Source organism: Trichechus manatus, unplaced genomic scaffold, assembly GCF_000243295.1.
Source record: "Trichechus manatus latirostris isolate Lorelei unplaced genomic scaffold, TriManLat1.0 scaffold00176, whole genome shotgun sequence".
NCBI classification, from domain to species: Eukaryota; Metazoa; Chordata; class Mammalia; order Sirenia; family Trichechidae; genus Trichechus; species Trichechus manatus.
Window position 1 is genome coordinate 2,526,822 of NW_004444112.1, and position 10,868 is coordinate 2,537,689.

General features: G+C 59.0%; 3 protein-coding genes across 4 annotated transcripts in view; 2 read left to right on the plus strand and 1 right to left on the minus strand.

Moving 5' to 3' along the window:
* The first annotated feature begins 6 nt into the window (after nt 1-6).
* UBE2M (ubiquitin conjugating enzyme E2 M) lies at nt 7-2,570 on the plus strand. Its single transcript, XM_004386917.1, has 6 exons — nt 7-118; nt 1,105-1,199; nt 1,341-1,379; nt 1,492-1,595; nt 1,896-1,959; nt 2,053-2,570. The coding sequence occupies exons 1-6, from the start codon at nt 10-12 to the stop codon at nt 2,191-2,193; spliced, it is 552 nt and encodes a 183-aa protein (XP_004386974.1). The 5' UTR covers nt 7-9; the 3' UTR covers nt 2,194-2,570.
* A 758-nt stretch (nt 2,571-3,328) lies between these two features.
* On the plus strand, nt 3,329-6,999 carry CHMP2A (charged multivesicular body protein 2A). 2 transcript variants are annotated; one of them, XM_023741255.1, is made up of 6 exons: nt 3,329-3,453; nt 4,729-4,938; nt 5,999-6,178; nt 6,354-6,484; nt 6,574-6,635; nt 6,803-6,999. In XM_023741255.1, exons 2-6 carry the CDS (start codon nt 4,771-4,773, stop codon nt 6,928-6,930), a joined length of 669 nt encoding a protein of 222 aa, XP_023597023.1. In that variant the 5' UTR covers nt 3,329-3,453; nt 4,729-4,770; the 3' UTR covers nt 6,931-6,999. The 2 variants fall into 2 exon arrangements, with proteins under 2 accessions (XP_023597023.1, XP_023597022.1); XM_023741254.1 differs by having other exon boundaries at nt 3,370-3,453; nt 4,669-4,938; nt 6,803-6,943.
* Nucleotides 7,000-7,980: 981 nt separating this feature from the next.
* The window catches only part of TRIM28 (tripartite motif containing 28), a 29,881-nt gene continuing 26,993 nt past the window's right edge, over nt 7,981-10,868 (minus strand). Inside the window, exons 9-20 of the mRNA XM_023741198.1 lie at nt 10,684-10,798; nt 10,436-10,582; nt 10,222-10,336; nt 10,037-10,143; nt 9,910-9,946; nt 9,767-9,812; nt 9,427-9,679; nt 9,019-9,338; nt 8,811-8,934; nt 8,641-8,727; nt 8,413-8,550; nt 7,981-8,310 (exon numbers count right to left, since the gene is read on the minus strand). Of these exons, the coding sequence (XP_023596966.1) occupies nt 8,134-8,310; nt 8,413-8,550; nt 8,641-8,727; nt 8,811-8,934; nt 9,019-9,338; nt 9,427-9,679; nt 9,767-9,812; nt 9,910-9,946; nt 10,037-10,143; nt 10,222-10,336; nt 10,436-10,582; nt 10,684-10,798 (1,666 nt within the window). The 3' untranslated portion in view covers nt 7,981-8,133. The remainder of the gene's footprint in view (nt 8,311-8,412; nt 8,551-8,640; nt 8,728-8,810; nt 8,935-9,018; nt 9,339-9,426; nt 9,680-9,766; nt 9,813-9,909; nt 9,947-10,036; nt 10,144-10,221; nt 10,337-10,435; nt 10,583-10,683; nt 10,799-10,868) is intronic.

Below are 10,868 nucleotides of genomic sequence, written 5' to 3' on the forward strand. Positions count from 1 at the left end.
GGCGGCAGGATGATCAAGCTGTTCTCGCTGAAGCAGCAGAAGAAGGAGGAGGAGTCGGCCGGCGGCACCAAGGGCAGCAGCAAGAAGGCGTCGGCGGCGCAGCTGCGGATCCAGAAGGGTAGGGTGTAGGGATCGGTCAGTGGGGGCTGGGGACTGGGGGGTCGGAGGTCAGGGCCTGGGGATGGGGTGTTAGGGGCTGGGTTATGCAGTCGCTGGGGGTTGGAGGTCAGGGTGGGGGGTAGGTTGATCTGGTGGGTGGGTGTGGGGTGATGCGGTCGTGGGTGCGGTCAGAGAGGGGAGCCGGGGATAGATTTTTGATGTAAGGAAGTCAAGTGTCTGGTGTGAGGGACCCGGGAATCTGAGGGGCAAGCGGTGGGGGGTGGGGGGGCAGGCGGCCGGGGACTCACAGGTCTGGGATTTAGAGTTCGGGGTGACAGGCGGAGGAGAGAGGGATACTGGGGGAGGATTTAGAGTATCGTGCTGGGAGCACTAGGAATCTCAGAGTCAGATGGAGTGGGGTCGGGTTGGGGGTGCCAGGGATTTGTGGGTCTTTGGGGTGACAGGTGGATGAAGAAGGGATAATGGAGGCCTGGGTTGGGGTGAGGGAGGAGTCAGGGTATTAGAGTGGGTAATTAGGGCTCCTGAGTTTGGATGGGCATGGGGGGATGGGCATTGTCCACTGGAGAGAAGTCATGGCTGGGGAACCCGAGGTTTGGCGTGGTCAGAAGCTGTTTGGACCTAGAGTGCTGGGGCCACAGGTTTGGGGAGCTGGTGGGTGGGCCGCATGGAGGTGGGTGCGCTTAGGCATTGGATTGGAGGACTCAAGTGTTGGAGACTGGAGACATGCATAAGAGTTGGGGCTCAGCCTGGGCCAGGAGCCAGGACTCACAGCTGCATTTTAAGGTGCACATTTAGGGTATGCTGTGGATCTAGAAGATCCCATCTACGGGGTGAGGGAAGGCCCACCAGGAAAGGCAGGGAGAGGGTTGGGTGTGTAGGGCTCAGAATGAGGCCCAGGAGTCCCAGAGGAGGCCACAGGGGCTCTGTTGGTGCCTGCCCTGAGTGCCCTCCTCTCTGTCCCCATTTCCTGCTGCCCAAATCCAGACATAAACGAGCTGAACCTGCCCAAGACTTGTGATATCAACTTTTCAGACCCGGACGACCTCCTCAACTTCAAGCTGGTCATCTGTCCCGATGAGGTGAGGGACCATACCTGCCTGGGTCCCCTGGACAGACCCTGGGTGGCCCCACCACAGGGAAGGAGACCTGCCTGCCAGGTGTGCCTGCCAGGCCCAGACAGAATTGGGTCCTGACACTTTCGTCTTTTCTTCTACTGGCAGGGCTTCTACAAAAGTGGGAAGTTTGTGTTCAGTTTTAAGGTGAGTCTCAGGCAGGCAGGGGCAGCAGCTCCCTGGGCTGAGGAGGATGCAGCTAAGACCCCAGCCAGGTCCTGACAGGCACCCACCCACCTTTTCTCTCTTCTTCTCCGAGGTGGGTCAGGGTTACCCACATGACCCCCCCAAGGTGAAGTGTGAGACAATGGTCTATCACCCCAACATCGACCTCGAGGGCAATGTCTGCCTCAACATCCTCAGGTGAGGTGCTGACCCTCTGCTACCCTCCTGCACCCCAGCCCTGCCTCTGGACCTCCCTCCTGGGCTCTAGGTCTGTGTCTGTTCCTTCTCCCTCGTCACAGTCTGTGTCCCACTGTCGCTTCCATCTTTACATATTCTTCTTCATGGCCTGACCTTGGTTTTCTCCCTGGCCTGTCCTCTACACACTTCCTCCAGCCTCACATCCCCTCTCCCATGCCCTGTGCCTGACCCATGGAGTCCCAGCAGGGACCACAGCAGCCACCTGCTTAGCAGCCCCTGACCCCGATACTCTGTCCACAGAGAGGACTGGAAGCCAGTCCTTACGATAAACTCCATAATTTATGGCCTGCAGTATCTCTTCTTGGTGAGTAAGGGGCGGGCGAGGCTTGGGGCTGTGGGAGGCTGACCCGGCCCCTCTGCCCCTTCAGCCTGCTGACCCATTCCTTGCTGGTTGCAGGAGCCCAACCCTGAGGACCCACTGAACAAGGAGGCTGCTGAGGTCCTGCAGAACAACCGACGGCTGTTTGAGCAGAATGTGCAGCGCTCTATGCGGGGTGGCTACATCGGCTCTACCTACTTTGAGCGCTGCCTGAAATAGGGTTGGCGCCCACCCCACCCCCGCCAGGGCCACCACCCCGGCGTCCCCTGCAAATATTTATTGGGGGCCACAGGTGGGGGACGTGGGGAGGCCGGTGGGGGGGTTTCCCCTGCCCTGGCCTTGCCTCCCCTCCCTGCCACCCACCCCTTGTTATTTTTTTTTTTAACCACCATGTGATTAAGGTCAGCGCTGCCTCCCCCGACCTGCTCAGCGATGGGAAATGAATTGGCTTGTCTAGCCCCCCTGCTGGGTGTGTCCAGCCCCCCACTCTGGGCACTGGGGTGGGTAGGCAAGGGGCCTGTGTAGCTGGGACCCCGGCACCCTACCCCTCTGCTGCCGGAGGTCCCAGCTGGCTATTAAAGGGGAATGTTACTGCATGGCCTCCGTATCTTCTTCGTTCTAAGGGATTAGAGGGGCAGGTGACGTCCACCGCAGATACCCGGCTATGGGGTCTTGGCCCAACAGGCCAGTGTGTGGTTTCAGATGGTGTTGGGGAACCCTGAGCAAACCACCCAATGTCTGGGGCAGTCATGGGGAGACCAGGGCATGAAATTCTTGGGCTGGCTGGGATGAAGCCCACCTTGGGATGAGTGAGGGACAGAACTGGTGACCACCAGCTGGCCAGCAGAACTGGCATGGGAGTATGGTGAAAGATGTGTCACTCCCAGTTGTGCCCCCTTCTGCCTTGGTTGAGCCTGTGGGGAGGTCCCTGCCTGGTGCGACCACTGCTTGAGATACTGGGCGGCTGCGTTTGGCCCTGGGGCTGATGTCAGGGGTGAGACCCCTGCGGTGGGTTCTCAGTACAGGGAGGAGGCTGGGCACTCAGGTAGGTGATAGGAGGGAGCCCAGCTTGAGACGGTGAGATATGGAGCCTCCGGAATGGCTGGGCAGAAGGGCCCAAAGGTGTGCCACCGCCTGCGGTGACCAAGAACCCAGGCCTGGATTAACGAGCTCGGGCGGATCCGGAGGCAGGAATCGAACCTGCGAAACGGCTTCCGGCAGGCCGCATGAAGATCGGGGCTCATGCGCATGCGTCCCCTGGGTCGGCTTTGGGGCGAGTGCGCACGCGCGTTCTCAAGCCCCTACCGCCTCCCAGCATTCCGGGCGTGGGCGAGGTGCCTGACGTCAGATCATTTAATCCGGAAACGGCGACGGCGGCAGAGGCGACCGACCGAGGGGGCCGTCGTTGGTGGGCGCTCCGTGTATCCGAACGAAGGTAGCGTGACCCGGAAGCGGAAGCGGATCCCCGTCCCAGCTCCGGTGAGTGGCTCCAGCAGGGCCGCGGGTCCCAGACGGGTGCACGGGCGGCGGCGTTCGCGGGGGGTTTTCTTAGCCGGGGTGCCCAGTGCCCCGCCCCTTTATGGAACCCCGTCCTCAGCTCTCGGGGAGCACAGACGTCGCTTAAGTCTTTGGCGCTTAGGTCGCTCTAACGCCCCACATCCTATCGTCGATGTACAGGGTGCCTAACGACCATCCTCCTGCTCTCCGTGTTCAGACTCTCACACAGTGGCCCAGATCGTGGCTTCAGTATACAGGGCGCTCTGATGTCCATCGCCCCGTTAGTGTACGGGGCCTTGTAACGCCCCCAAGATTCTGTTCTCCGTGTACAGGGTAACTTGACGCCCATCGTCCTGTCTGCAGTGTACCAAAAAAAAAAAAAAAAAAAGACCTGTTGCTGTCGAGTCGATTCCGACTCAGAGCGACCCCATAGGACAGAGTAGAAGTGCCCCGTAGGGTTTCCAAGGGTGTAATCATTGTGGGGAAACCCTGGTGGCGTAATGGTTAAGAGCTACGGCTGCTAACCATTGAAGGTTCGCAGTTCGAATCCACCCGGTGCTCCTCGGAAACCCTATGGGGCAATTCTACCCTGTTCTATAGGGTGGGTCGGTGTGAGTCGGAATCGACTCGACGGCAACAGGGTTGGGTTTTTTTGTTTGTTTTTTGTCTTTTTTAAATCATTGCGGAAGCATACTGCCACCTCTCTCTCTGCCAGAGCGGCTGGTGGGTTCGAACTGCTGTTTGGTTAGCGCTGAGCACCTAGCCACTGCTCCACCAGGGTTCTTCCCCTTGGTATACAGGGTCCCCTAATGCCTCAGACTATGTCCTTGGTGCCGAGGTTCCCTCAGGACTCTGTCCCCAATCTTCATGCAGTCCACACCCTGCCCTCAGCCTCAGAATCCCCACAGCTGCCCTGTCCTCGGTGCTGTGGCCCCAAATGTCCCCAGTGCACCCATTCACATCCATCAGAGACACCAGGACTTCTCACTGGGTCTCAAGAGGAAAGCTGAAGTCGTGGACCTTCTGTGTCCTAACCCCTTTGGGGGCACACTGATGGAGGAGGGGCTGGGTAGGTACACTGTGGATGACTTTCAGGTCTCACCCTTCTCCATCCCCCGGGCTGCCCCACAGTTCCTAGCATGCCCTTCTGGCCACCTGTTCACTCCTTTCCCTGCTCACCCCTTCTCATTTTGCAAGCCCTGCATGATCCCAGCCCTGCCTCTCGCCCTGCGTTTGGGCCCTGTGCCCTACTGCTAGGCCTCTCACCTGACCCAGGCCCGCCAGCGGGCTCCTACCACCATGGACCTGTTGTTTGGGCGCCGGAAGACGCCGGAGGAGCTGTTGCGACAGAACCAGCGGGCCCTGAACCGTGCCATGCGGGAGCTGGACCGGGAGCGACAGAAGTTGGAGACCCAGGAGAAGAAAATCATTGCAGACATTAAGAAGATGGCCAAGCAAGGCCAGATGGTGAGTGCAGTTGGGCAGGGGCTAGGACCAGAAGGGGCACCATCGCACAGTCAGGCACTGCTGTCATAGGGAGATGATAGAGAGAGGGACATGCGTGATGCTAACAGGTGCTTCAACAAGAACAGAATAGAGTGAGGTGTGGGCAGGGTTTCCCTAGCTTGGGGTCCAGGAAGGCCTCTCGGAGAGGATGAGCTTGCGGAAGATCTGGGGAGGGAGAGTGTCTCAAGCAGATGGAACAGGAAGTGTTAGATAAGGAAGCCTCTGCAAGATAAGGGGAGTAATGGGTGGGCTCAGAGTTAATACAGCCAAATCTCTTGGAACATGGGCTACAGCAGGAGTGGAGCCAGGGTTCAAGGCAAGAGAGGAACACAGCTGGGGATACATTTTGACCAGGAGGCCGGTGAGAAAAGAGATGAAGGAGACACTCTGGACTGGTGGTAGTGGGGAGAACATGGAGAGGGGAGCAGACAACTGGAGATTTGCTTTGAAGGCAGAAGGGATGGAACTCAAGGTATAGAGTGGGACATGAAGGGAAGAGCAGAACTGATGATGGATGACAGGTTTTGGCCTCAGCAGTTGGGCAGAAGAGGTACCTTTTCCTGGGATAGGCAAGGCAAGAAAGAGCAGGTTTGGGGAAGAAATCAAAAGTTGAGCTTTAGATATGTCTTTCTGGGATTCTGGATAAGGAGCCTGAAGCGGGGGAAGAGGCAGATTCTTTATCTAGGCTGGATACAGAAATTCATGACCTTGTGTTTAAAGTCAAGGGAGTGCCTAGATGTGGAGGGGAAAGGACCAAGGAGGGAGCCCACACCTCCCAGCATTTAGAGGTCAGAGAGGAGGAGGAGGAGCACACAGAAAAGCTTGAGTAATGGTGGCCCAAGATGAGAGTGAGTGAGCAGTGACCACTGGGTTTAGCCATGCCAAGGTTTTTGGAGACATAACAGGAGTGGTTGGGTGGGGGTTGGGAGTGCCACAAACCCCAACTGATGGAAGTGCCGAGGAGTAGGGGAGCAATCAGAACCCCATGGCCCCATCTCTGCCACCCCTGTCCACCCTGCAGGACGCCGTGCGCATCATGGCCAAGGACCTGGTACGCACCCGGCGCTACGTGCGCAAATTTGTGCTGATGCGGGCCAACATCCAGGCCGTGTCCCTCAAGATCCAGACACTCAAGTCTAACAACTCAATGGCGCAAGCCATGAAGGGTGTCACCAAGGCTATGGGCACCATGAACAGACAGGTCTGCCTCTCCCCTTCCCCCTTTCTACCCCAGCTGACCCCCAAGCCCAGAATGAGCCACCCAGGATGTTCAGGGCTTGAGGGCAGAGTCTAGCCTGGGTGGGTGTCCAGAGCCTACTGCAGGGACTGGCAGCAGTCCTGATCCTTCCTCATGTGCTCCCCAAACCTCCCTCCAGCTGAAGCTTCCCCAGATCCAGAAGATTATGATGGAGTTTGAGCGGCAGGCAGAGATTATGGACATGAAGGAGGAGATGATGAATGATGCCATCGATGATGCCATGGGTGATGAGGAAGATGAGGAGGAGAGGTGTGGAGACACTGGGTGGGAGGAGAGGGAAGCACCCCTGCCCCTCAGGTGTACCTGATCTCATCAAGTTTCTCTACTCTCTTCCGTAGTGATGCTGTTGTGTCCCAGGTCCTGGATGAGCTGGGACTGAGCCTGACAGATGAGCTGTCCAGTGAGTACTCCACACCATGGGCCATTTCCCACCAGAGGCCAGCCCCAGCCCTGACCTGCTCCCCCTGCAGACCTCCCCTCCTCAGGGACTCTGTCCCTGACCTCCAATCCCCCTGCACATCTCCCCTCCACTGGGGACTCTGTTCCTGACCCTCGCTCTCCCTGCAGATCTCCCCTCCACTGGGGGCTCACTCAGTGTGGCTGCCGGTGGGAAGAAAGCAGAGGCTGCAGCTTCTGCCCTGGCTGATGCAGATGCAGACCTGGAGGAGCGGCTTAAGAATCTGCGAAGGGACTGACTGACCAACCCCTACCTTGCCACCCTGGGGGGCCACAAGTGCTCCCTTTAGAATAAAGAGTGGATATTAGCTCTGAAGACTCTGTGATGACTGCCCCAGTGATGCATGATTTGGGATGGGATCCGGGGTCATTCAGGCAGGACTAGGGACAGAGGCATAGATGGTACAGGCCCTGTACCAACACTGGAGCATTGAGCAGGAAGAACTGGTTCTGAGGCCCTGTCAACTGTGAGATTTGGAGCAGAATGAGCCCACCCCAGATGGTCAGGGCTTGAGGAAAGAGACTAGCCTGATAGGTGCCCCAAGCCTAGTGCAGGGACTCGCAGCAGTCCTGATCCGTCCTCGTATGCCCACTCCTGTGTCTGTTCAAGGGCAGTTGGCGAACACCTCCAGGGTCAATGTCAGACACAAAGACAGACATGGCTCAGCCAGAACAGACTCCCTCCAGGACTTGACACCGTGCCCCCATCCCTCAATCTGGGACCCTGTGGTACCTAGCCCTGGTGATGGAGGCTTAACGGGGGACTTGGGAACAGGTCGAGCCAACAGGTAGAAATGTGAGGGGGGATTTTACTGAGGAGACTTAGCTGGTCAGTAGCCAAGTCTTTCAGAAAGGAATGAAGGATAGTATCAGAAGCCTCAGCTACAAAAAAGACAAAAAATAGGAACAAAGACACCTACAGGTTTCAACAGCTGCCTAGCAGCTTGCAGCCAATGGCTACAGCCTCAAACCCAGGAAGTGCTAAGGGGCTGCCAGGCTAGTGGTAGCTGGGGCCTCCTCAACCCAGCACCACAGGTCAGCCCTGTGGCCCACTCGCTTGCTGAGTGTCCCACAGCATCCTTCATCCTATGTGACCCACTCTCCAGAGGCAGGCAGGGCTCTTGAACCCACTGTGAGACTGGCCCAGGCCTGATGCTCATTCTTCCCCATTCCCCCAGACAGGAGATAGTTAGTCTGGGGATGAGGCCCCTTAGGGCCACCATGGCTCTACAGACACCACTGTCCCACCAACTACTGAGTCCCAAACTCCCAAATAGCGAAGTCCAAGGAACTGGTGAAGTTTTTATTAAATCCACAGAAGTAAAAACCATATTGTGAGGAGCTGGGGACAGGGCCACCAGGGAGTGGGAGCCGGGCCACCAGGAAGCAGGGAAGGGGGAACAGGACAGAACAGAGCCAGGCCGGTCATGAGGGCACCAGCCTCAGAGGCCATCACTGGGGCCGCCGGGCAACTCGGGGGCTCCCAGGCCAGCACCAGGTAGGCTCAGCGGCGGGGGCTCGACCAACACGGCTGAGAACTTGGTGTCACCAAAAGCTTCATTCATGCGCGTCTCAAAAAAGCGTTGCAGGCCAATGATGGACTGCACGTCTGCCTTGTCCTGTGCAGGAGGTAGGTGCAGTGGATAGCGACTCTCAACTCTGCCTGGTCCACCCTAAGCCCCTTCTACCAACCCTATCCCTCCTCCGTCTACAGGGCTCACCTCTGTCAGCTTGTTGAACTGCTTGAACATGCGGCCCACATCCTGGGCAAATTCCTGGGGGGAGCTGTAGGGAGGCGACAATTTCTCCTGGAGACGGGCACGGATCAGCGTCAGGTCCAGGGTGCCACCAGGCTGGTCCTGCAGGCAGGGGGACGGGGTGCCACATGGTTGAGTGCCAGGCCAGCAGACTCCTTCCTGCCCGTCTTCCCCTGTCCCGGGCAGACTCACCAGGGAGAAGGTGGAGTCAGTGGCCAACTGGTGCAGGGGGCGGCACGGCTCATGGCAGAACAGGGCCAGCAGGACACGCTCACACTTCTACAGACAGCATGGTCAGACCCATCAGCACTCCCACCCACCTCAGACTTCCCTGAGCCCCCAGCCCCAGCCCCAACCCTCACCCGCTGGTTGGCTGGCGAAAGCTTGGCCACCACACCAGTGGTGTCGGACTCATCCAGGTTGAGGCTCCCGTCCTCCTCCTTCAGGTCAGGCAGCACGTGGCAGAGTGAGCAGCTCCACTCTTCCCTGGGGTGTGGAGAGAATAAGGAGCCTGCACAGAACCCCCACCTGCCCACCCTGCTTATACCCAGCCCCTAGCTCGCCACACACCCTGGCACATCCTGCAGAGCTGGCAGGTGGCAGTCCAGGTGGAAGCAAAACTCGCACTGGTTGCACATGACCAGGTCGCCTGGCTTCTGACAGACACGACAGATGGTGGCACTGTCGTCCAGGGCACCTGGGCCGCCAGATGGAGCCGAGGCACCTTCAGGGGCCACCACTTCCAGGCCCGAACTGGTGCTACCACTGGGTGAGGCCAGGCGGGGGCCCTCTGCACCAGAACCCTCTGCCAGGGCCATCAGCACGGGCTTGGTCTCGGGGCCTTCAGCAGCAGCAGGTGGGGCACCAATGGCTGCCTCTGTCTCTTCTTCCTGCGAGGGGGAGAGGGAGCAAGTAATGGTCAGCAGAGCTGGGCAACCTGCAGTGTCCTACTGTCATCATCCCACAAGAAACACTCACCTTAACAATGGCCATGCCGGGCAGGGGCGGGGCTCCAGGGGCCCCAGGGGGCGCAGTTCCGGGCTGGCCGGCAGCCGCGGCAGCACCACCACGCTCGATGACAATGAGATTGTAGTCCTCTGTGGTGTTGCCTGGGAATACCTTGAACACAGGCGGCTGGCTGTCGGCTGTGAGGTCCAAGTCCAGGCGCTCGAGGCTCACCCGTGGCACCTTGCGCATTAGGCCGCTCACCTCACCCTCACCAGAGCGGGACCTGCAGGGCACAACCTGCCATGAGGCTAGGCCCTGACCTAGCCAACCACTGGGCCTGCTTGCCGCCCCACGGGGCCACCACACTCACCGTTTTACACCCGATACATGAGGCTCTGCACTGGAGTAGGGATCATCTACTTGGGACATGAAGGAAAAAGGATACTAGATTGGCACGGGAACAGTGTGAGTCTCCCCCCAAGGCAGTGTCAGGGACCAGGCTGACCCACTCACCTGACCCAAAGCCATAGCCTTCCTGTACCTCCATGGGCTGTGGGCAGAGATTGGGAGACCTCAGGCAGGCGGCCCTCAGGACCTGTGCTCCCTTCTCCCTCCCCCCTCCCACTAACACCCTCCTCACCTGGCTGCTGCCTGAGCCCTGCTTGCTCAGTGGGCCCGGGGCCCGTGGGGGAGCCATGGGTGCAGGACCTGTGGAGTTGGTGCCCGAGCGCTCTGCCACGATTTTGCCTTCAGAAGAAAAGAAGTATAAGCAAGGGCAGTCAAGGTTACCTAGGGCATACAGTTGGGAAGGGAAGGAGGACCCACCGAAGGCCTCAGCACTCTTGGTCCAGGCGTTGAGGTCCCACTGGAATTTCATCTCGCCATGTGGCTCCACAGGGTCCACAATCATCTTGAGGGCACGGTGCAGCTGGAAGTAGATCTGGGCAAGGCGGGATGGGTGGGTTTTAAGTGCTCTGGGCAGTGCAACCCACCTGTGCCTACAGGGGAGCCTGCCCACAGTCCCCCACAGCCAGCGCACCAGCTTTTTGGACAGCAGCAGGGCCGTGTTGTTGTCACTCTCCAGGGCCCAGGAGGCAAAGCGCAGGATGTGCTCCTGGTGCTTCTGGATCTTGGTCATGGTCCAGTGCTGCCGCTCCAGCCGCTCCTGCTGCCCCTCAGTCACCTTCTGCAGGGTTGGGGCGAAGAGGCAGGGAAGAACACTGGATCAGCAGGTGGGAGGACAGAAGCAGCTGGGACCCTTACCCTGGATAGACGTGGCATAGGCACCTGGGCATCATTGACCAGTACACGACCCCGCTTGTTCAGCTCCTTCATGATCTGCAGGATGGCCATCTTGACATCCACCTGCACACGCTTCTGCACGTCTGACACCTGGCGGATCCTGAGAGCAGGGTTGTGGCAGGTCAGACTGGGCAAGGAAGGGGCCGCCCACCCCCCTGCCCCCTGCCCCC